At 39.8% G+C, this 27,094-nt stretch overlaps 1 protein-coding gene across 5 annotated transcripts in view; it reads right to left on the reverse strand.

Moving 5' to 3' along the window:
* cnc (cap-n-collar) overlaps nt 1–27,094 on the reverse strand; it is a 553,804-nt gene that overhangs the window by 277,815 nt on the left and 248,895 nt on the right. Inside the window, exon 1 of one of the 5 annotated variants that reach the window (XM_067156618.2) lies at nt 13,628–13,675. The exons of the other annotated variants lie outside the window; for them this stretch is intronic. Within the exon in view, the coding sequence (XP_067012719.1) occupies nt 13,628–13,666 (39 nt within the window). The 5' untranslated portion in view covers nt 13,667–13,675. Of the gene's footprint in view, nt 1–13,627; nt 13,676–27,094 lie in introns of those variants that run through there. 5 annotated transcript variants of the gene reach the window in all.

The following is a 27,094-nucleotide window of genomic DNA, read 5'->3' on the forward strand; positions in this document are numbered from 1 at the left end:
CTAAGGCTGGGTGGTGTAGATCCTCTGGCAGTAGCGGGTCTGTGCTCCTTATGCATTCAATATTTGAAATATTTTGATTAGTCATTACTAAGTCTAAAGTTTTTCCGTTACAATTTGGAACTGAATTACATAAGAAGAGATTATGAAGATTAATAAAATTTCTTAATTGCTGACTTTGGGTATTTGTGTTCAAATCACTGCTCATGTTACTTATTGATGGTATGTTGAAATAAAAGAGTAAGAGACCTAATGCGGAATGGTCAGGCACCAAGATGTGATGTAAAAGACCTATTTTGTCCCAGTTTTAACGCATGGCACATCAAAAGATTGCACCAAGAAAAAAACAGCAAAGAAGTTCCTCACATTCCAGGAGAACAGGAAAACTCAAGCTCCATGGATGAAAGAAATCCAACACGACTTACAGAAATGTTTGGTTGATACAGAAGACGCATCAGAAGAACTGGGAAGAAAAGTTATACGGAAAATACTCGGTCCGATAAGAACTACAACTCTGGAAATCAAAAAGTAATGATAAAATATACCGGAACATAGAAAACATAACAGAAACAATGCGGAAGAGGCTATTAATATTATTTGGACATTTATACAGAATCGATACAACAGGTTAAGCAAGTAAACAGATCTTCAAACATCTTTGGAACAAGAAGTCCACAACAACCTGGGTTCATGAAGTCAAGAAAGATTTGTAAAGAAAAAATATAAGAAAAGAAGGAGGAACAGAGAGAGAGATTTTTAGAAACAAAGTGTTAAAAATGGAAGGATTGCAAAGTCGAGAGGGAAAGAAAACAGGTTTAAAATGGTCCGAGGCGAGGAAAAGGAGACAGAGTGAGCAGATGAAGGAGTATAGGAGGAAAAAAGAACGGATAAAGCATTGAAATTGTCATGTGGTCCCCAGAAGACAGACCCTAACGGAGAGAATATAATGATAGTAAGTGTTTAAGAACACTTTGAGTGCCCATGAAGCAAGACTTGTTGATTGTGACTCGATTCGGTCTCCAACCTCGGACAGCGCACAGCAGGTAGCAGAGGGCAGTGCCAAGTTAAGTGACAAATGACACTAGACTTGACATGACATGACAAATGAGACCACCGGGGTGACAATGACCGCTCGTTAAGGTGGCTAGCCGCACTGACAGGGGATGACACACTTTCTACCCCTTTACAGGTGCCTTACCTGTCTAAGGTTTTAGCCAAGTTTCTCTTTTGTGCAATGTGTAAGTTGCTGTTGCACTTCTCCAATTCAAAATTAAAATGTTCAGAAATTTCTGTATTATGATGCAAGCGTCATCTGCGTAGAGGCCTTGGAATAGCGCGATTAGCTCTACGCCCCCACTAATTAACCTCGTACTCATTTTCCGTGTCGACTATGTGTCGCTCCTCAAGTACAAATCCCACTTCTTAAAAGTTTCGACTTCCTGACGGGGACTCGAACCCACGTCCTTCCGAGTGATCCGAACACCAGTGTTGACAACTTAGCGGATTTTCCGCTAAATTTGGCGGAATTACAAGACTGTCGGCGGAGAAATATATAATTTAGCGGACAGCGGATTTTTTGGCGGAATTCTAGATTTATTATAGCGGAATTTAGTGTTTTATCCATTTTACGTTTTTTTAAAATTTGTACTCCAGTCTTTCTCCGAGCTGTTCCGTATTTCTTGTCAGGAGCTAGCAGTCACATGAGGAAAACATGTTATTTGGATTTGATGTTATGAGATCATGGTGTCATATAACGCGTTTGAAAGGGTACTTATCTCTTACTTGAGGAATCACGACAGATAATGAAACTGTGAGAGAGTAGCATTTATATTTATGCTATGAACGAAGACCGTTTAATGAATGGCCTGTTCTGTGTGTGGCCCTTGGGGTAGAGGATTCACCTAGTTTGCACCCGGCACTAAAACGCGTACAAGTTTTAGCACGCTGGCTCGCAGGCAGGGGGGTAATCCCAGTTTTAAACTCACAGATCAGGTGAGTGTAGACATTTACTTTTTATTATTATTATTATTATTATTATTATTATTATTATTATTATTATTATTATTATTATTATTATTATTATTATCTGCAGCCGGTCCCTGCTATGAATGGTGTGAAAATGTCGCTCATAGGGTCGGTTGGTGCATGCATTTCAATGGGCTTGGCATACTGATATGTAATAGCAACTTCTGGCTCGGCGAGGAAAGCAACGGGAAACTACCTTACTCCTCATTTCCCCAGTACTCCTCTTCAGTGATGGCTAGGCCATGTATGACAGTTGATGGCGGAGCTGTTGAGGATCCAACCAGCCTCAGGGCTAAAGACTGAACATACGTAGATTATTATTATTATTATTATTATTATTATTAATTTTTTATTGCTCATTATTTGAGATCGGATTTCTTGGCGGAATTTTAGCGGATTTTTAGTAGTATTTAGCGGATCTTGAAAATATAATTTGGCAACACTGCCGAGCACGTATTCATTGCCTCGGCCAGACAGCCACTTAATATAAGGAACAGCATAAAAATAATTAGAGTAGTCACTTAAATTTGAACGCTACATTTTCAGGATTCTACAGTTATAGCCCCGCTCTCTCTAGTATAAACATTACATTATTAGTGTCCAACTCTATGGCTAACGGGTCACGGGTTGGATTTCCGACCGGGTCAGGGATTTAAACTTTCACTGGTTAATTCTTCTGGCTTTGGATCTGAGTGCATGCATGCTGTCTTCATCATTAGAATTCGTCACAGTAGGGCCGCACCCTCACAGGTCACCAACTCGAAAGACCTCCGAAGGCCACACACTGCTGCTATTATTATTATTATTATTATTATTATTATTATTATTATTTGGTTTTTCATAAAGAACTAGCATAATACTTCATGTTTTACTAACTTACCTTTAATCCAACAAAAGCATAAAGTAAAACCATGTTATTATTATTATTATTATTATTATTATTATTATTATTATTATTATTATTATTATTATTTACTTCTATGGACGCCAAAAATATAACGAACAGGTGCAAAGGCGCTGTGGTATTTTGCCGTATAGCACTTCCACACAGGGTTGCCATACGTCCGACGTTTAATGTAGCGTCCCCGTACATTTTTTTTTCGATTTTTATTTTTGGGAAGTACGATCTTTTGAATTTTGTTTTCATCTCATATCATCGACAAGTTATACATTTTGTATCGATAATTTAATTACACCGTTCGTTATACGTTTAAAATCGATATGTTATGCTAGTAAAACAGAAAATACCGATTTACATAGCTGTAAGAGTTTTCCTTTCTTCCGGTTTTCACTTAACAGTTTGTGCGATAAAATAGTAGACTCCAGCTAACTAGTGTACCATATTCATCCACCCAGCAGCATCTTATTAAATTACATATTCCTCATCGAATAAATTATCTTATTAGGTAAGCTGAAACGACAGTTTCTTGATTTTCAAAATGAACGACACACAGAAACATTGTTTTATTTTATAAGTTCAGATTTTTTTTAAAGCTGAGCAATGCGTTTTGATCATTCATTGTTTCTTTTTTAAAGATGATTTCTCATCATGCCGAAGAAAAAATTTACACTTACGCATAAACTCTGAGAAAAATATCCAAGCTTTCGGAGATATGAGAGAAATAGACACAGATGATTCTGTAAAAGGGATTAAAATGGTAAAGTTTAATCTTAGCCATGCGACTTACAAAAAACTATTTTAAATGTTTCTGTCACGGAAAGGAACTGTTAAAAAAGATTCAGTCCACAGGACGTGGGCTCTGAAATGTACGTATGTGCGATGTGTGTAATATTTTTTATTTTGTTTATTATGTAAATACAGGTATTTTACAAACTTAAAATTGAACAAATAATGTTTAATTGGGGATTCGGCAGTTCTAGGAAGCGTGTTGATTAATCCCGTTGGGGAATATGGGGTTTCAGAATATGGTAACCTTACTTCCAGATAATGGGCACGACTAGACTTCGTATTAGAAGTAACACAGAAAACCATGATTCCTTTATTGTATTTTCAGAGTTCCCCAACCTGGAGGCCACACAGCGTAGAAGACTTGCAGCCTGTCCCTTGGCGTTCATGAAACAAGCACTTTAGCTCCTCGGTTGCCTTGTTTTTACCAGCACAGAAGAGAATCAACATGAAGGTAAGAGCCATCTGTCGGTGAAACAAGGAAAAGTCCTCCAGTAGGCGATGCGCTCTAGTAGCCACAATAAGAATTAGCAGCGGTCGCTCTCTTCATACAACCACCTGTTAACTCATCCAGCTCCAGCGGCTCCACCCAACAAATACGTTCATCTTACCTTTATTTTTTCGACAATTTGCTTTACATCCCAGCAACACAGATAGAATAGGAAAGGCCTAGGAGTGGGAACGAAGCGGCCGTGGCCTTCATTATGGTTTAGCCCCAGCATTTGGCTGTTCTGAAAATGGGAAACTACTGAAAACCTTCTTCAGAGCTGCCGACAGTGAGGTTCGATCCCACTACCGCACGGATGCAACCTCACAGTTACGCGCCCCTAACCACACGGCCAACTCACCCAGATCATCTTACCTTTAGCATGTTCAAATAAAACCAAAGTAACGCTAACTGGCCGTGCTCCTTCAGATGATAAGGACGTGAAGAGTTTCGAAAAACGGACAGGTTCGAAATACAATCACCAACACCACGTAGAATTTGGGAAAAATAGTTGTTTTTTTTTTTTTTTTTTTGCTAGGGGCTTTACGTCGCACCGACACAGATAGGTCTTATGGCGACGATGGGATAGGAACGGCCTAGGAGTTGGAAGGAAGCGGCCGTGGCCTTAATTAAGGTACAGCCCCAGCATTTGCCTGGTGTGAAAATGGGAAACCGATAGTGGGATTCGAACCTACTATCTCCCGGATGCAAGCTCACAGCCGCGCGCCTCTACGCGCACGGCCAACTCGCCCGGTAAAAAAAATAAAGTTAACTACAACATTAATATGCCTCAGAAACCTTCACCATGAACATTACATCGCAGAAAAATAATCCGTGCCTTTGAAATGTGGATGTACACGCGGATACTGAGAATACCGAGGACACAGCACCGGACTAATGTATCGATTTTGAAACAAATGCAAATCTCAACACGTCTATCCAAGACAATCGATCAGTCATTGCTTCGATATTTTGCAGACATTTCTATAAGAAGGAAGTGTCTACGAAAACTGATATCAAGGTACGTTAATAATAATAATAATAATAATAATAATAATAATAATAATAATAATAATAATAATAATAATAATAATTTCACTGCATTTCTTAATAATATTAGATTTTAATGACTTAGTAGCAGCAGACTTGAGTACCACGGTTTGTTAGTTGAGAACTCAAGATGATTCCACCAGCTGAGGTCATCTACGGTTGACAATCGAGTGCCACTGGCTGTCGCCAATTGAAAACTAAGTTAAGCCATTTTATTATAAGAGCAGAAGTTCGTTAAGACACTCATGGGACCTGAAAAGTTATGTCGTAAGAGCTATCAGTCCTGTACAGTCGCTCACAGAAACAATGAGTGCATGGAGAATTCCTCGCGGGTGCACTGAACGTAGGCCTATAGATACAATACTAGTTGTGGGAATTGACAGGATTTGTATCTGCATGCGAGGTGAATTATGTCTTGATAATTAATAATTTAAACAATATTAAATGCGAGGAACATGCGCTCGTTCTCGTTTAAGAGACTATACATATTTATTTTCAAATATGACGCTGAAGTGTAAAATTGAAGTACAGTTCGTACAGCTGAACTCCCTTACCCAGCTTGTTTACTTACGAATCACAATGCGTAATTTTTGTGAAGTCTCCGTGGATGAGGCGACAGAGCACCGGTCTCTCATCGCTGGTGGTTGAAATCCCGGTGACTTCATGTGAGATTTGTACCGGATCAATCGGAGGCGGGACAGGCTTTTCTTCGGGTACTCCGCTTTTCCCTGTCCTTTCATTCTAGCAACACTCTCCAATATTTCGTTTTGCCTGTCAATCATATTATCGCTCCAGGGAAGTGCGACAGGCTTCGACAGCCGGCACAATTTCTATCCTCGCCGCTAGATGGGAGCTTCATTCATTCCATTCCTGACCCGGTCGAATGACTGGAAACATTTTCATTTTCAATCAGTAATTTTTGTGTGAATTCGGTTTGCCTATACATGTTCTATGTCCATGTGTGTCACGATTTCAGTGCACCTCCCTCCACCTTCGTAGAACATGTTGAAAAATTTAATGACTTCCAAAACAGATTTTCCTTCTTCCTCTTCAATATTGCCTCCGTTGCGACTAACTGTTGAACGCACTGATTCAGAATATGGCAGTCTATTTTTCGCAGCATTTCAGATGACAGCACATTATGATCACCGTTATGGGCATCATCCACAGCTTCGGCGGCATTTATTTCTCCAGCTGATGAAATCCTAATCCAAACTCAGGTTTAAATGACGTTATTACACGAGTCAGACGCATACATGCCTGTCATATCAAGCAAGACCCAAAATCAGTTTCCTTATGAGGAATATGTTGGTACCACAAACAAAATACGAAGTGTAACAAAATTCTACCGTATTTATTTTTTAGTTAATACGCCCATTTGGAACAGTGCAAAGTTACTTAAGAGGCGTGTGTTTCGCTTCCGTTGTGCCCGTATTTCTTTCCATCTTTTGTTCCGGACTTCTCTCTTTGATCCAGGTTGTTCCATCGTCTTCTTTGGTTTGCCTTCTCGGTCAACATGCTACTTGAGAATTTTAAACATATTATTACTATTATTATTATTATTATTATTATTATTATTATTATTATTTTAGAAGTTGCTTTACGTCGTACCAACACAGATAGATCTTATGGCGACGATGGGATAGGAAGCGGCAGTGGCCTTAATTAAGGTACAGCCCCAACATTTGCCTGGTGTAAAAATTGGAAACCAAGGAAAACCATCTTCAGGGCTGCCGACAGAAGGGTTTGAACTCGGTATCTCCTGAACGCAAGCTCACAGCTGCGCACCCCTAACCGCATGGTCAACTCTTTCGGTATATTCTTATTATTATTATTATTATTATTGTTATTATTATTATTATTATTATTATTATTATTATTATTATTATTATTATTATTATATATTTGCGAATAAGGACATTAGGACTACGCAGAGTACTTAGTGTGGGATTTTTTTTTTCCCCTCCAGACCAAGCTGTTCCGGTTTCTTCTTTGGTCTTTCCTCTTGGTCAACTTGCCATTTGGGAATTTTGGACCTGAAGATTACGCTGTTCTGAACATCTACGGGTCTAATTCCTGCCTGTTTGAGATCAGTTTTGACTTAGCTAATCCATTTCACTGTGTCCGTTTTGACTTTACTCCTGTTTTCATAGAATTCGACTACTGTAATTGCAAGCCTGTAAAAGTGTGTATAGAATAATTTATTATTACTGTTATTATTATTATTATTATTATTATTATTATTATTATTATTATTATTATTATTATTATTATTATTATTATTATTGTGACGGAATTTATCGATATGAATGCGCATCTAAACATACGAAACAGCACCGGACTGCGTAGATTTGGTCCCGTTACAACTGGAATCGGAGCCAAACTTTAAATCAGCCAAGCCACAGAACTGACCCCTAATTTAGTATTTTAATTTAAAAAAGGTAAACTGTTGGGTATCAGAGTTTTTACAAACAATCTCGTAAGGCAAGAGCCCACAAGCCATACGGCCTGCAGATAATGAGAGTCTCACTGCCCCATATCAGACAGATCCTCAGTTGATGTCAGGAGGCTGAGGAAGCCCCGTCCCGGCCCTCAATCCAGAATCAAAATCCCTGAACTGGCCGATAATCGAACCTGGAGCCTTCGAGTAGTAATAATAATTTCATGATGCAGTGGGCGTCACTTGCCGTGTGTAGGAAATTGCGTGTTACTGTGGTGGACGATATGCGGGAATGTCGGTGCCAGTACAAACACCCAATCGCCAAGCAAAGTCTAAAATCCCTCGGCCCGGCCCAGAATCGAACCCAAGGCACTGAGAACCGAAATAGCTAACAGCAAAGGGCTCGCCGCACAGAAGAAATATTGAAGTAGTTTAGATACAATCTACTTTGAGGCATCCATCAACATTGCTTTAAAAATAAAATACATTGTCGGTTTCCTTCCACAGACCTCGTTCGGAAATGTGACATGTCTCTTCCTCGGAAAGAAGCTGTTCGTTTGCTCGAGAACGATAGTAGATGACAAGGATCTTATTCATGACAATAGTAATTACAGGTTCTGTACCAACACAAACAGCATAGCTGATGAATGAGCGAGAGCCGGAAGTTCTTATCACCTGTTATAGATTTCAATCAAGATATAACGACACGTCGGGGCAGTCAATGAGAGCGTACACTGCACGCAAATTTTATGAAGTCCATTACTATTAGCGCGGAGAAATTTCGCACTCTACTGGATGTCTTTCCATAGGAATCAAATGTAACAATAATAATAAATGAAATGGCGTATGGCTTTTAGTGCCGGGAGTGTCCGAGGACAAGTTCGGCTCACCAGATGCAAGTCTTTTTTTTATTTGACGCCCGTAGGCAAACTGCGCGTTTTGATGAGGATGAAATGATGATGAAGACGACACATACACCAAGCCCCCGTGCCAGGGAAATGAACAAATTATGGTTAAAATTCCCGAACCTGCCAGGAATCGAACCCGGGACCCCCCTGTGACCAAAGGTCAGCACGCTAACCATTTAGCCATCCAGCCGGACATAATAATAATAATAATAATAATAATAATAATAATAATAATAATAATAAAGTATGGAGTTCGCTTCTGACGTGCACGAAATGGGAATCTGGCATTCTCTTTGTGAACCTTCGTTAATGTCGTCTGAAAATGCCGAAATAGTAGGCTTCTAAACATGAAAATTGATTCTAGTTTTGTAAATATACAGGGCGTTCCCAAACGTGCGGGGAATGGGAGGATAATACACCCCATAAGACACGTTTACGAGGTAAGCCTGATTTAGTTAATAGCTTAATTTAATTTTAATTTCGTGTGGCCCTTTCTGGCCTGTTGCAGCAGATCCTCGTTCCACATACCCACAGCTCCGATGCCGCTACGAGCGTAATCTCTCTTACTCGAATGTTCGTAAGCACAAGGTAGCAGATAATGGTTCGCTCCCATTGGACGACTCGTATGGCTGGTCCATCTGATGTGCATGTAAGGCTCTGGATGTACAACGTTCACTGCTGAATGTCTTAAGCTGTCTGCTTGTCGTCGAACTACTTCTGGCGTCACCTCCACTGCCACTGCTCTCATGTCGTTAATCCAGCGGTTGACACTCTTCCTGTTCCAAAATACACATTGTCACGTCCAGCTGTAATTATCAACATACATGTTATCTATATATTAAAAGAGTTTACCAAAAAATAAATCCGTCCGTCCGTTCTACTGGACCGATTTGCTTCATTTTTGTTTTATTCTCTGCCGGTGAATCATAAGTTCAGCCAACTTTAAGTAATCATGAAATCAAATCATTAAATGGTCATCCAATAACTGCAGGAAAAGGCTTACCCTAAGCGACTAACACTTTCATTAATATTCTATGCTTCGGAACCTTTCTACACAAATTAATTGGCAGTTAGATGTGATACAGTGAGCGACAAATGAGAGATACATTTTTAATACATCCACCGTCCTTCAATTTTTAAGGAAATGTTCTTGTCATGGTACTTTTTAAAACTTTTTACGGCAATCAATTCCTTTTATTCACGTGCGTGAAATATAGACACATCGATTTCTACTGAAGTATTACTAAAAACTCCAGTAATGCAAGTAAAACAAAAAACACACAAGGGAAATCGAAGTCTTAAAGGTATCAGGATGTGAAACCTGCAAGTTCTAAGGCCCATTCTGCAGACTACTTGTTCCAAAACGACCAAACTTTGCTCACTTATTAACATCGACTGAATTAGGGCGAGCTACCTGCATAGTCTCGCTTAGTTCATCAACAGGAATGAAAACAGCAATCATATTTTTTTTAAATTAAAATTTCTGTCGCAATGTTGAGTACAATTTTCACGAAAGATTCAAGTAAAAATGTATTTTGTGCAAGGTAATAACACCAGTACGGACAAAGATTTATAAGGCATAAAAAAACCTATTAAAATGGGCTCTCAAAAATAAAATCTATTCCTCTCAAAAATGTAGAGGTAGCCAATGCCGTAGAGGAAAATTCTTTTGTAATTAAAGAATTGTACCGAGCTCTTATGGTTGCTGAGTTAAGATTAACAAGCTGCCGCTTTCTGTTAGCAGACAGCCGAGTGGTTCCGCCATTTAAAATACAATTCTGTAACAGGAACATATACATAACTTAATATACATTTCTGGAATCAGGAAAGTGAGAAGTCCACCTCTGTGGTGTAGTGGTTAGTATAATAACCTGCCACCCCGGGAGGCCCAGGTTCTATTTCCGACTCTGCCACGAAATTTCAGAAGTGATACGAGGGCTCCAACGAGGTTCACTCACCCTCGGGAGGGGGGTTCGATTCCCATCTCAGCCATCTTCGAAGTGGTTTTCCGTGGTTTCCCACTTCTTCTGCAGGCAAATGCCGCGATGGTACCTACTAACTCAAGGCCAAGGCCGCTTCCTTCTCTCTTCCTTGTATGTCCCTTCGGATCTTCCCATCCCCCACAAGGCACTTGTTCAGCACAGTAGGTGAGGCCGCCTCGGCGAGGTACTGGTCCTCCTTCTAAAAGTCTCACGCTCCAGGAGACTGCCCTTGAGGCGATGGAGGTGGGATCTCTCGCTGAGTCCGGGAGGAAAACGAACCGTAAAGGAATTAAGAAAGAAAGAAAGAAAGAAAGAAAGAAAGAAAGAAAGAAAGAAAGAAAGAAAGGAAAGTGAAAAACCAAAGTGTGAGATGACTTTTCAAGTCCAAGATATCAACATGTTCTCTCCAAACACTTTCCGACTATTATATTTGCTCGACATCTCAAGTATCACAGTTCCTTTACAGTTGTATTGACATGAGGAGCAATGGCTGGATTGGTGGAATCTACAATATTAAATAACATGAGCGAGTGGCTCACGACCTGAACAACTGAGTCTTTCCGACAGAGACAGAGAGAGGGAACACAACGTACATCGCTAAAACCAAACAAAACTGTGAGTCTAGAGCACGCAGCGTACTTGCAGTAACTCACAAATAATCACCAACATTTTAAAATAATCCCAGTTAAAATTTATATTTGGCTACTGTCAGTCAGCGGAGTAAATAAACTCTGTCCCAACTGTGACGGATCACGAACGAACGAATTACCAATGCATTTTAAGAGAAAACGTTACTATAAATTTCAAGACAACTCTCAATGAGAATAAACTGAATACTTTTCAGTAATAATAAGGTGGTGGTTGTTTGGCTCGTCAGCCCATATATTGATTTAATGGCCACCCGATCCTGCGCTAACCTTTTCGTACTAATATATCAAACATGTGTTCGGACTATCCCTACAGCTGTTTACCGCCTACACCAACTGCACAAGTCCTAGGTGTCTTAAGATTCTCTCTCTTCTTCTCGACAAATTCCTCCAAATCGTTCTCCTTTCACCAATTTGATATAGAGTCTCTTCACTCATGTCACCTTTAGCGTTCTTCTGTAACACCACATTCCAAAATCCTTTGTTTTCTTTGTGACCTAGTAATCGTCCATGTTTCACTTCCATACCATGCCACGGTGCATACTAAGTCTTCAAAAAACGTCTTTCTAATTCCTATCATTGTTCGAAGTGAGCAAATTTCTTTGCTTAAGAAAGATCTTCCTTGTTTGTAATAGTCTGCATTTGATGTCCTCCTTACTTAAGCCGTTATTATTATTATTATTATTATTATTATTATTATTATTATTACTATTATTACTATTCCTGACGTCAATCTCGTCAGAGGAGTTAATGAGATATGATAGCAGGAAGGGAGAGGATGAAACCCGCTCTGCTGGCACACAGTCTACCTATGAGATCAAAGAGCCAGCGACATATGCAAATAGGACAGCAACGTGAGATTAGATAATGACAGTGGTACCGACATTAATTCCATTAAATCCTTGTAATTTATTTTTAAATTTACATCTCGTTACGGCATCGATTTCAGATATTTTGTTTGAAAAATTGTCAGGTTGGGTGCGGGTCCATATGGCCGATGTCTGAATACGGTCCTGGCAACCTCTCATAATAGGATATAAAAACAGAGGTATCGTGAGAGGGCACTGGTATAAGATCATATCGGCGTTGCGCCTGCGAAAACCGCTGTGATAATATTGCGGCGCAAATACTGACCCGCAGCGCATGTATTATTAAGAGAGAGAATTCTTTCACAGGACCTTACCGGACAAAGTTCTAAGCTAAAATATTTCACATCTGGAACTACGATAACGCGAATAACTGTGACCGCTAGATCAGAAATGGCAGGGTCGACCGTACGAGAACTTAACTTTATCAAAGAAAACGCACATCGGAAGATGAGATCCACGCTCATAGAGATGCCTAGCTCCCTCTTGTCCTGACTAGCTCGAGAGCGTCGTCTTATTCCGATACGAAAGATCATTTCAAGGATTTCAATGGACCCGTTTCTAAACCCAAACACGCCATCCTCGTAGGTTCACAAAAATAGCATTCCCTCATAAAGCCCTAATACGAAAAGGTTCATCTTAAAGGCTACAATTGTGAATTCTTTTAACAGAAGCCTAATTTATGAAAGTGATCGGGCGAGTTGGCCGTGCGGTTAGGAGCGCGCAGCTGTGAGCACGCATCCGGGAGATAGTGGGTTCGAACCCCACTGTCGGCAGCCCTGAAGATTCCGTGGTTTCCCATTTTCACACCAGGCAAATGCTGGGGCTGTACCTTAATTAAGGCCACGGCCGCCTCCTTCCCATTTCTAGGCCTGTCCTGTCCCATCGTCGCTATAAGACCTATCTGTGTCGGTGCGACGTAAAGCAACTAGAAAAACAAAAAAAAAGTTCGTATATTTATAACAACTGAAGCAATGATACAAAATTGTGAATTGACGAACTTTTCTTGTTCTTATTGTATTATTATCATTATACAGATAACTAAACCAAACCCCATGGCGCAACAGCGACCGCTGCTCAAACCGAAGGCCTGCAGATTACGAGGTGTCGTGTGGTCAGCACGATGGATCCTCTCGGCCGTTATTCTTGACTTTCTAGACCGGGGCCGTCATCTCACCGTCAGATAGATCCTTAATTGTAACCACATAGGCTGAGTGGACCTCGAACCAGCCCTCAGACGCAGGTAAAAATCCCTGACCTGGCCGGGAATCGAACCCGGGGCGTTCGGGTAAGAGGCAGCACGCTACCCCTACACCGCGGGGCCGGCGATACGGATAACATATTTTTCAATTTCTAGCTAGCCATACCAAGATCCGTTTTTTTTTTCTTTCTTAGAATAACAAATGCAACGAAACTGCTGATTTTCTCCAGATCTATCTTTAGTGGCCACTGGAGCCGTCAATAATGTCAACATAACCTGTCGCAAGCATTTCCAAATACAAATTACAGTGTTGTCGAAGTATATTGTACATACGTACCCTTGTGTGTGAGAGAATGGGGTCCTTGGAGCCGAACATGATGACTGGTTGACGGACAGACACAAACTAACTGGTGAAGTGACCCTGTTCGATAAAGAGGCAGGTCAGATCGATAGTACAAACTTGTAGATACATAGTGCGGCTAAGAGAAGGCAGGAAGCTAATTGTTGTAGCCTTGCCGGCGGCGGGAGGCGGCAACCCCCTGACCTTGACAACATCAGTACACGTGACTGCCTTGATCTATGTCGTAACGTACTCGCATACTCCATCACTCTGCCTCTACCCTAAAAAGTAAGACTTATCAATCATCTCTTAAATCGGTGAAAACAGCACGGCCCACACGAAAACCTGAACGATGAGGGGACAAGTAGGACCCGAACTTTTATATAATATCAAGCTGCGAAACATGTACATAAAATGTAAGTATCAGTAAAATATATAATTAAACATGTAATACTCATAAATATGTAATATTAATGCGTGTCTAATAGTATTAATGCACTAAATTAACAAGAATGTTCGTATATATACATTTTATTATGACTTATGGTTATGATATGAGACAAATCTATATCTACAGTATATATATATATATATATATATATATATATATATATATATATATATATATATATATATATATATAAAATAAGAGTTTTGTCTGTACATTGCTCAGAACTTAAAAAGAATGGTATTTCTGTATCGGTCTACTCCACAGTAACAAGGAGTTGCACTTTTTCATTTTCCGTAATTTCTGTCTGTCTGTCTGTCTGTCTGTCTGTCTGTCTGTCTGTCTGTCTGTCTGTCTGTCTGTCTGTCTGTCTGTCTGTATCTACACACATCACGAGAAAACGGCTTATTACATGAAAATCGGTATGTGAAGTCAGGAAATAAATCGCTACAATCTAGGTCATAAGTATTTTTATTTACGGTGAGTAAAATGGTAGTTTAGGGGAAGGCCGAAAATTTAATTCTCAAATATTTATGTTATTAGTAGTCCTATCGATAAAGACTACGTAACTAAAGTTATAGGCTATAGTATTAAATTACCGATCATTTATGTCTTATACATTTTTTCTATTTGTTTTACATCGCACCTACACAGATAGGTCTTAAGGTACAGCCCCAGCATTTGCCTGGTGTGAAATGGGAAACCACGGAAAGCATCTTCAGGGCTGCCGACAGTGGGCTTCGAACCCACTATCTCCCGGATGCGAGCTCACAGCTGCGCGCCCCTAACCGCACGGCCAACACGCCCAGTTCATACATTTTTACCGTACCGACTATGATCACAGAGATATTCATGAATTTGGATTTGTGTTGCTAAGTCCCTATCATGGCCGAGTCACGAGAAAATGGGTAAACAGACTAATGAAAATCGGTATGTGAAGTCGGGGATTAAGGAACTACAGTCTACGCTATAAATAATGTTATAAGATGCCCTAATATCACAGAGTCGGAAGAAAACTAAATGTGAAGGCCTACAATATAAAAAGCGTATCAAATTGATCAACAATAACATTACATTGACTATTGTTTGTTGTGATGTGCTTTGTGTCTTCTGCTGCCACCCATCTCTGATAGATGGGATTACTGCTGCGTATCGAGTATAACAGCCTGCCTGAATATTAGGAGAAGCAGCTGGGGAGTTAGATTTCTCTCTTATTTAGCATGCCATTCCTTTCCTCTGGATCATAAATTTTCTGATACTACTGGTACGTAACACACTGGTTCATCATAGCATTCCAGCTATTCAATCCCTACTCTGAGGCACTGATTGGAATGGGCAGTGTGCACATTTAACGGAATAATGGCAGAGGAGGGTTCGTCGCAGCCTGGTCATTGCAGCTCTGGAACTTTTGACTGTTAGACTGGCAGCGTAGTATTGTTCGTTAAAAGTGAGAAAATGTGCGGTTTTTCATTTGATCGAGTATTTTGTATAATAACATTGCTTTTAATCGCTACGTTCCTACTGACGACATTGTAATGTCCTATGTTGACTTCACAAAGAGTCTGAGAATTCCGTAGTGAAGCACGGGTACATCTGCTAGTCATTTATACAGTCTACTCTTTTCTAATTTTGACAGTATTAAATAATCAAATTAAAGTTATAATCAAAATACTTCAAATATTTAAGAATAATGTTGTGCGCTGTAAATCGCGGAGTATATTACACAACGTGTAGTTACCCTCATCCCCTGAAAATGAAACAAATACATGTCACTAAGTAAAATTAATATAGAATCTGTCTTTAAACTCTGTTAAGTAACACAAGTAGTACGGTATCGTGATGCGCAGTAATTGTGATGTTTTGGCGCTGAGAAGGACCGTTCAACATGGCAGGAAGTTACCGGTACATATTTTAAAAGATAAAACTAGCCGAGTTTTTCTTGTTTACCACAACAGATGGTGAGCATCAATAAACTGGATTTCGTTTTCAAGACTCCAAGGAGTTTGTTAGATTCTGAGAAAAGATTAGTGCTGTTGTATGAAGTTAAAGCACTCGGACTACTACATACACAGATAAAGGGTTCGAAATCCCAATTTTAAAATAATTTTAAAACCAACTGAAATATACGAGATAAAATTCGCCAATTATGTTAGGCTACTACAGTCAGAAAACTAAACGAGCAGACATTTTTGTAAATAATTACCTAGATATGTACAAAAATGTTACAATTTTCACATAATATGCAAAATATGTAATATTACAGAGAATATGTAAAATGAAACACAGGCATAACAATACCAGAACCACAATTCGAAATAGTAATTATACAAGAATTCGGGCCCCACTACTCATTAACACTAGACGATATTAGCTCCCCACGGGAACTCATTTCTGATAGTGTTAACTCCACCACACACAAATAATTTAAAGAACACACTCTCCACTTTCCAAACTTAGGACTAACAACGATTATAAGTTATATTAGCAAATTTGTTATATTAAGTTTTATGTAGAATTTCGTAGGTGAGCTTAATTTTTTTGTCTTACCCGTAGAAAATAATGACGAATTGTTGTTCAGTAACTGATGTCTTGAACTTGCTTTATAACGTTTTACTTTTTTCGTTGCTAAATTACAGCGTGCTCACCAAGCAAGTGCCAGTATTGGTCATTCAGCATTCTGACTTCTACTGCCGTAGAGCAGCTGTGCCCGTACATGCACAGCATTACATATGTGCAAAGGAGAATTTACTTGCTTGTTATATTCACTTTACGACTTTACAAGTATGCATTTACAGTACTTCTACCTTGCAGACGAGCTCGCTAGGGGTCGCCAGTGTATTAAAAAAGTTAAGAATCTTTTATTTTATGAGTTTTTCTTGCTAATCAACTGGAGTAAAGTGTAAACTTTAAACAGTAGGTAAAGGAAACCAAATGTTGTTTACCTCAGAGAATTGGTGAACAAGGACATCCCTAAGATTGAAGTGCCACGCTGAGTGGCTCAGAAAGTTGAGGCGCTGGCCTACTGACTCCAACATGGCAGGTTCGGTCCTGGCTCAGTCCGGTGGTATTTGAAGGTGCTCAAATACGTAAGCCTCGTGTCAGTAGATTTACTGGCACGTAAAAGAACTCCTGCGGGACTAAATTCCAGCACCTCGGCGTCTCCGGAAGCCGTAAAAGTAATTAGTGAGACGTAGAGCAAATATTATTATTATTATTATTATTATTATTATTATTATTATTATTAAGATTGAAGTGTGGCAGTATACCTACCATTATCGTAGAGCTTTACATCTACTGGTACGTAAAATATTCAAAACTCTTAACATTTTGCCTGGTCCAAATACATACATACATTACATACATTATCATTATAGACTGTTATGCCTTTCAGCGTTCAGTCTGCAAGCCTATGTGAATTTACTAAACGTCGCCACAATCCTCAATTTGCAACTAGTGTTGTGGCCTCATTTAGTTCTATACTTCTTATCTCTAAATCGTTAGAAACCGAGTCTAACCATCGTCGTCTTGGTCTACCTCTACTTCTCTTACCCTCCATACCACAGTCCATTATTCTTCTAGGTAACCTATCCTCCTCCATTCGCCTCACATGACCCCACCACCGAAGCCGGTTTATGCGTACAGCTTCATCCATCGAGTTCAATCCTAAATTAGCCTTTATCTCCTCATTCCGCGTACCCTCCTGCCATTGTTCCCACCGGTTTGTACCAGTAATCATTCTCGCAACTTTCATGTATGTTACTTCTAACTTATGAATAAGATATCCTGAGTCCACCCAGCTTTCGCTCCCGTAAAGCAAAATTGGTCTGAAAACAGACCGATGTAAAGATAGTTTCGTCTGGGGGCTGACTTCTTTCTTACAGAATACTATTGATCGCAACTGCGAGCTCACTGCATTAGCTTTACTACACCTTGATTCAATCTCACTTACTACATTACCATCCTGGGAGAACACACAACCCAAATACCTGAAATTATCGACCTGTTCTAGCTTTGTATCACCAATATGACAGACAATTCTGTTGAATTTCTTACCTACTGACATCAATTTAGTCTTCGAGAGGCTAATTTTCATACCATATTCATTGCACCTCTTTTCAAGTTCCAAGATATTAGACTGCAGGCTTTCGGCACAATCTGCCATTAAGACCAAGTCGTCAGCATAGGCCAGACTACTTGCTACATTTCCACCTAACTGAAACCCTCCCTGCCATTTTATACCTTTCAGCAGATGATCCACGTAAACTACGAACAGCAAAGGTGAACGATTACAGCCTTGTCTAACCCCTGTAAGTACTCTGAACCAAGAACTCGTTCTACCAACAATTCTCACTGAAGCCCAATTGTCAACATAAATGCCTTTGATTGATTTTAATAATCTACCTTTAATTACATAGTCCCCCAGTAGAGTGAACATCTTTTTCCTCGGTACCTTGTCATATGCTTTCTCTAGATCTACGGTCCGGCTCCATGGCTAAATGGTCCTGGTCCTTTGGTCGATTCCCGGCAGGGTCGGGAATTTTAATCTTAATTGGTTAATTTCGCTGGCATAGGGGCTGGGTGTACGTGTCGTCTTCATCATCATTTCATCCCCATCACGACGCGCAGGTCGCCTACGGAGTCACATCGAAAGACCTGCATCTGGCGAGCCGAACTTGTCCTCGGACACTCCCGGCACTAAAAGCCATACGCCATTTCATTTCATTTCTAGATCTACGAAACATAAACACAACTGCCTATTCCTCTCGCAGCATTTTTCAATTACCTGGCGCATACTGAAAATCTGATCCTGACAGCCTCTCTGTGGTCTGAAACCACACTGGTTTTCGTTCAACTTACTCTCAACGACTGATCGCGCCCTCCCTTCCAAGATGCCAGTGAATACTTTGCCTGGTATACTAATCAACGAGATACCTCGATAGTTGTTGCAATCCTTCCTGTTCCCTTGCTTATAGATAGGTGCGATTACTGCTTTTGTCCAATCTGAAGGTACCTTACCAACACTCCATGCTAATCTTACTACTGTATGAAGCCATTTCATCCCTGCCTTCCCACTATACTTCACCATTTTGGGTCTAATTTCATCTATTCCTGCTGCCTTATGACAATGGAGTTTATTTACTATCCTTTCCACTTCCTCGAGCGTAATTTCACCAACATCATTTTCCTCCTCCTCATGAGCTTGGCTGTTCGCAACACCACCAGGATGATTTCCTTTTACATTGAGAAGATGTTCAAAATATTCCCTCCACCTCTCCAGTGATTCTTGGGATCTATTATGAGTTCACCTGAATTACTCAGAACACTGTTCATTTCCTTTTTTCCTCCATTCCTAAGATTCTTTATTACTGTCCAGAAAGGTTTCCCTGCTGCTTGACTTAGCCTTTCCAGGTTATTACCAAAATCTTCCCACGACTTCTTTTTGGATTCAACAACTATTTGTTTCGCTCTGTTTCTTTCATCTACGTACAAATCCCTGTCTGCCTCGGCCCTTGTTTGGAGCGATTTCTGATAAGCCTTCTTTTTACAATTACAAGCTGCTCTCACTTCATCATTCCACTAAGATGTTCGCCTTTTCCCATCTTTACACAGAGTTGTTCCTAGGCATTCCCTTGCTGTTTCTACCACAGCATCCCTGTATGCCACCCATTCACTTTCTATATCCTGAACCTGCTTACTGTCCACTGTTCGAAATTTCTCACTAATCATATCCATGTACTTCTGTCTAATTTCCTCGTACTGGAGATTTTCTATCCTTATTCGTTTGCAGACAGATTTCACTTTCTCTACCCTAGGCCTAGAGATACTTAGTTCACTACAGATCAGATAGTGGTCTGTATCATCGAAAAATCCCCAGAAAACTCGTATATTCCGAACAGATTTCCTGAATTCAAAGTCGGTTAAGATATAGTCTATTATGGATCTGGTACCCCTAGCCTCCCGTGTGTAGCGGTGAATAGCCTTATGCTTGAAGAATGTATTCGTAACTGCTAAACCCATACTAGCACAGAAGTCCAGCAAACGCTTCCCATTCCCATTAGCTTCCGTATCTTCCCCACATTTACCAATCACCCTTTCGTATCCTTCAGTTCTATTTACAACTCTCGCATTGAAATTAGCACTATTCTTTCCTTGCTGTTGACCCTGACCACGATGTTACTCAATGCTTCATAAAACTTGTCAACTTCATCCTAATCTGCACCCTCACATGGTGAATACACGGAGACAGTTCTAGTCCTAATTCCTCCAAATGACAAATGTACCCACATCATTCGCTCATATACGTGCCTAACAGAAACTATGTTGTGTGCAATGGTATTCCTGATAAAGAGCTCTACCCCAGACTCTGCCCTTCCCTTTCTAACACCCGCCAAGTACACTTTATAATCTCCTATCTCTTCCTCGTTATCTACCCTTACCCGAATATCACTTTCTCCTAGCACATCCAGATGCAACCTCTTTGCTGACTCAGCCAGTTCTGCTTTCTTTCTTCCATAAGCCCCATTAATATTGATAGCTCCCCATCGAATTCCATTTCGTTCGCCAAACTGTTTCCAAGGAGTCCCTCGCCTGTCAAATGGGAGTGGGACTCCGTTACCCCCATAGGTCCGAGGCTTGCTTAAAATGTTCTGAGCTCGGTAAATTCATGAAGCAGGATGCTACCCTACTTGTACATAGTCCAAGTGATGATCTCTCCTCTAACGGGTTATGGACCACCAGTGAATTGTATAGTCCTAGCCGCCTGAGCACAAGGAGGGCCATGACTCAGAATATGTCCGAGATGCCCACTCCCACTCCCATTCCATAACAACTGGTATCCCGACTCTCAGGACCACTTACTAGGCCACTCAGCCATTGCCCATGCTTCACGAACTAGGACTGATTACAGTAGCCCACACCATGAACCAAATAAATTTAAAAAATATTTATTTTGACAAATATTTTTTAAATATTTTTCTGATAGTAATGCATTAGTTATTGAATGAAAAATCATCACATTTAAAAGAAATAATACATTGTGCATTTATGGGTTAACCTACGTTTCCGGTTTCTCGAATCTCACCAAATCTATCGAGACGGTGGTATCTTGGCATCAACTGAAATGCAGCAAACCACAAAAATAGGTCACCTCGTCTTCATCAGGTTTGTGTAAAGCAGTCCTCTATTTCGCTATCAGTGCTGACCCATTCTTAAATACCGGCAAATACACGCATGCATGTCCCCTGATCCGTTCAGAAATCTGTTTTGCTGAGATTTCGTATATGACGGAGAAATCAGATCCAGTGGTGGTGGTATTAACTGACATCGTGTGCGGAGAGGTAGCTATGCAACCCGCAGGAAGCACCTCGCAATGAGCGCAGTGGCGGTTGACAACTCTTAGACAAATACAGAGATGTAAAAATTATTAGACTCAACGCAAAACGTTGTATACTTTCTAGTTTCCTCACTCGAGAATCACTCAGCCATGTGATATTGACAACTCTTCTCCATTAAATGCATGAGACAACCTTTACCATCATCATGATGAAGAACTTGGCAGCACTGTGCAGAAAACGTTGTTGGCAGTATTACTTAAGCAGTGAAATCTGTTTCTGCGGTGCTGAGAAGATGCTTGTTGCTGTCTTAAGAGTTTAGTTCATCTGGAAGGTGCTCTGGGTGAGATTTATATTTATCATTAAACAATAACTTACTAGTATATTTGTTTGCATTTTAGCCCAAGATAGAGATTTCCATTATTATCAGTAATATTCTTGTTGATTTCTTAGGTTACGAGTCGTAAAATGATCTTTCAGCAAGAAAAGTTGGTACTGGAAGAAAAACAGTATTCACAGCGTGTTATAGCAAATAGGTTACAAATTTCTCACAAATCTATAAGCCGCATTTGTCAGGTAGCAAAAGATAACATCAATCTTGCACGCCGAGAGAGGTGAACAAACGGACGTTGAGAATTCCACGCAAACGCGCCAGGAACACACTATCACAGTTATATACACTACAGCTTGCTGATACATGAACATTAATGTCTACAACATTTAAATATCGAACACAAGAAGCAACCGGAATAAATACTGGCACATGCCAGGCATTAGGGTAGCAATGGTTGTTATTTGGATGAGGTCAGCAGATTAAAATGAGTATATTTTCATGATTAAAATTTTGTCACGAAGATTTCGGTACCAACACATTACATTTCCGTTTTACAGGCAATTTATACTATTATTATTATTATTATTATTATTATTATTATTCAAATCCGGTAGAAAATTAGCAGATATAATATTCAAACGGAGTTTCTGTCATACATTTTATCCGTAGTCTAAATAGAGGGAGAAGTTCAAAGATTTTCGTTCGACCAAGTAAGAGCTTCGAAATAAACTACAGTGGAGTTTCCGTAGTCCGATACTTCGCCAGTACGACACGTGGAGTAGTCCAACGCAACGAACGCCGGTCACTCTTAAGTTTCTTTTCTTTTTAATATATTGAACGGTTTCATTTAAATAACGCCCTTTTTTTTCATTGAACATCCAGTAATTCCACAAGACCTGATCCCAAATGTGTCTGAGAATCTACTGTACCTTACGGGTATTACTTTTACCCCAATGAAAGCATTAAGAAGCGGAAAAGTTGCGGGGTTTCCTTATAACAAATATAAGCCACATGACTATCATTAGCGCAACATACAGGGCGGTAGCTATTTGTCACAGCAACACGAACGTGGACTATGTAATCTAGAAATTAAAGAAACAAATCTTCTATCGACCTTATTCTCTCTGACTAGTCTTAAGTTGATACCACTGTCAACCAGACGTCGGAGAAAAGACAGAATCGAATTAAGGTCTCCTCCATGAGAGCAGAGGAATGCGGCACTCACAGAATTCATTATGTTTGATGAGCGGAATCTGAGGACAGGCACAAGTAAAAATACTGTAGTAGTAAATATTTTAATGTAATGTGTCCAACTGTGTAATTACACTGACAGTTCTCTCTGCTCATGGTGTATGCCCGTCAAACTTTGCCATGTTACAGAACAAGACTGAGAGCTAATTAACTCCGATAAGGTTTTTGCTAGAGTAGTCAATCAGTTCTTGCCCTTCTACTCACAAGACAGCAGGTCAGTGTGTAGTAAGGACATGCAATTGTGTCGTTGACTTTTTGGCATGTTGAAGCACTCCTGGTGGCTATTCGAATCAAATACAGTATAAGCCTCTTGTTATTTTTAATAATTAACCTCTTCAAGTAGTATGTAGCCTATTTCACATTAACGTAACTTGTGCGAGTATTAACCACTAAAAACCAATTCCTATCACAAAATAAATAACTTTAAATTCAGTTTTCTACAAGAAGTCTAATTTTCCTTTGGAAAATCAAATTATCATATTTAGCCTATGTCTTTCAATGAATGATATTCTAATTGATCATTTCATGGGTCCAATACTATAACTAAATATCTCAAATTTTATCACTTTTGAGTTATCTACATCTTTGAGTTAGTCAAATAGTCAACTTTGAAATGCCAGAAGTGGATAACAAAACATTGAGTCATTAACCTGCCATTTTCAAAAGTAGACAAGTGGCAAATGAGGGATATATTGAATGTAATAAATAGGTAATTGTAGATATCCACCTTTTGAATTCAGATTAAACTCATTTTGCAGTACTAAGTGTAGACAACTGGAGTTATCCACTTGTAGTACTTGTTTTTGTCAGGTTTTGCATTGTTAACTGGCAAGTAAAGCAGACTACTACCAAATACTTTAATACACCAATACCGGACAGCTCTATCTTAGCATCATTGAGTGGAGTGCGAACAGGGACGATGGTGACATCTAGCGTGTTGGTGTGAACTGCATATTTGTCTATGCTACAGTTGAGAGGAATGCATCTACACTCATTGGAAATATTTTTGTTAAAATAATTGAACAGTCATAATAATTATGGATGAAATTTTAAAATATGAAATGCCTCCTTCATAAACCTCCAAACGAGCATTATGTTAGCCGTGCTTTTCGCTATGATTTAAAAATTAAAAGCAGAATTTGTTTGAGGATCCACCCAGCCTCTGAAAGGAATATTTAAAAACTACTCTCTCGGCTTCTTTCTAGCCTTTTCCCAATCACCTGGCGCAACACTTTGTATGGACTTAGCCTCGTTTTGCGACCGCGTTCCTTTCCTAACACCAGTCACATGTGTAGGGATATACTCACTATTGCGTGTGTCTCGTATGATGTGTTGTACATATTTGAAGATGCTTATGAATACAGACACAAACCCGTTGGAATTAACAGACGCGATTAAAATGTTCGACTGAACCGAGGGCCGTACGCTGTCCATTCCGTGATGGTGTTTTTAAGAGGAAGTGCAACTGGCCAACCATCCTCATTTAGCACTAATCCGAACGAAAATGGGAAAGGTCCAACACTCCGAAGAATGAAGGTTTCATCAAAAGAAAGAGAAGGGCCACGAAGCGCTAATCATTCAGCCAAAGTGGCAGAGGAGAGAGATAATTTAATATTCATGATTTATTAAGATTTCGGGAAAGAGAAGCTGTAATTAAGGAACAGGAGTTTTGGTCCATTATTCTGACCTCTTCGGTACGGCCGATCTTCCCGAACTATACAGAGGAACTCACCTCATGCTGCTATCTCGCTTTTGCGGAACTTTGAATTTTCTCTTTTACCTCTGAAGGCAGAAATACATCATATACTGTATATATAATACAGATTGTGGTTACGTGAGTGAACTACGATGTTCTTGATAAGAAAGAAGCGTTCAGAATTTCCTAAAGTCTCTTTCACAAATTTATGCATGAAGAATTAACATGCATACCGGTACGTATTAAATTAGTTGGACTGGTGCTCAAGCCTATGACAATAATACACTGAAACAATTTTCTTACGCCGGGCTGAGTGGCTCAGACGGTTGAGGCGCCGGCCTTCTGATTCGAATTTGGCAGGTTCGATCCTGGCTCAGTTCGGTGGTATTTGAAGGTGCTCAAATACGTCAGCCTCGTGTAGGTAGATCTATTGGCATGTAAAAGAATTCCTGCGGGACAAAATTCCGGCAACTCGGTGTCTCTGAAAACCGTGAAAGTAGTTAGTAGGACGCAAAGAAAATTATTATTATTATTATTATTTTCTTACAGTAAACAAAAGCTGACCGGATTCGAAACTCATGGCTTTCAATTTTCAATTTCAAGACCAGCGCGATAACCGTTACGCTACAGGCCCACAAGTTTTCATTGGGGAATTTTATGGTACTATTTAACAATATGGACACTCAAGTTTGAGTGTACTAGAGTTCCATGTTTGTTAATGTTATTGGTTTTACATCCCACTAACATTTCAGTAGAGTATTTGATTGATTTCTTAATATAAGGGGCGTAGAATGTAACCTCAATACAGATGCGACGTCGTTACTTTTTTTTAAAACTTGCGGTCCTTATCAGTTCTCATGCCATTATGTTGCTGGGTAATTTGTTCAGAACATAACACTTTTCTTGCAATATAACTGCAATGTATAAATGTTTGTCAATGAATAATCTTACATCATAAACAACACGCCAGTGCGCCAAGAATCATTCAGATGGCAATTTGTTATTGAAGAGTTGGTCACACCAAGCCATGTAGGTAGCAGCACTATCGACTTTCTCGCTAAAAACAGCAAGCTGTCCGGTATTGGTGTATTAAAGTATTTGCTACTACTTTGCTGTCTGGTCCTTCTTATTATTATTGTGCTGCCTCTATGCACATTGTTTAACACACTTTAAAGGTGTGCTTTTTGTGGCATACACGTTGATCAAAATGTTCAGAGGAAGACGAATGGTTGAGTTAGTTTCACAAAGTGGTGAGGCTGATTCAGGTAAGTAACATTAACAGTAAACAGTACATTTTATTGCAATAAAACTGCGAGATAGCCAATATACTTAATGTTATATCAATGCCATTGAAGTTCCTTTTGACTAGAATTGCTCTTGCAACTTTGTCCGAACTATTAACACTTTATGGTTAACGTTCTCTTGAATCCTTTCAGGTATATTGCATGATGGATCAAAAGGTGTACCGACAACTTCCGGCAATTTGTCTAATATAAAAGCGCTTGATTACTCCGAAGGAGAATCTGAATCAAATTTAGATTTCTCGCCTGATATGTCCGAATATGAACCTAGTGAAGACAGCGAGCAAAGAGACAGTACTGACTCAGAACGTGACCCTATACCCAAGGAACGCAATGTAGACCCTATACCTAAAGAACCCAATCTAGAAGGAATGGAACCACGGAGAGACCTACAAATAGAAAGAAACAACCCGACAAGTAGGTACGGAACGTAGTGAAATCTCAAAGAGCTCATGGACAGGAATATATTGGTACACGGGGTTCATAAATGGGTCCTCCTTGCACATCCTAGTGCAAGAGAAAGTACCAAATTTCGGAAGAGACAAAACAGGACATTTTTCGTGCTTATTGGGCAGTGGGAAATTATACAAGACAACGTTACTTCATACATAACATCATGGAAAAGGTAGAAACGAAAACATAAACGACTGCATCTAGTAGTAGGCGGAATTTTACCTCCTTTTTCTATTTACCTGTTGATGGAATGCGTGTGAAAGTGTGCAGGTCTATCTTTATCCATACGTTAGGAATAAAGAAAGGTGTAGGGCCTAGTGGATATTGGTCCAAGGAAAAAGTTAAACACAAACACTTCTCCTAGTGATGGCAGGGGGCGCCACACAAAGAAAGTGCTTGCTCCTGAAGTAAAACAAGGTATCAAAGCCCACATTGAATCTTTTCCGGTTGTCCCGTCTCATTACTGCCGTTCAGATACGGAGTGGAAGTATTTGTATCCGGATTTGAACATTGAAGTCATGTATCGGCTATATTCCAAATGGTGTGAGGAAACTAAACGGCTAAAAGCTAAAGAATCAGCATACAGGAACATTTTCATTAATTACTATAATTTAGGCTTTCACCGACCAAAAAAGGACCAATGCCGTGTT

This window comes from Anabrus simplex, chromosome 12, assembly GCF_040414725.1.
Source record: "Anabrus simplex isolate iqAnaSimp1 chromosome 12, ASM4041472v1, whole genome shotgun sequence".
Taxonomy (NCBI): Eukaryota; Metazoa; Arthropoda; class Insecta; order Orthoptera; family Tettigoniidae; genus Anabrus; species Anabrus simplex.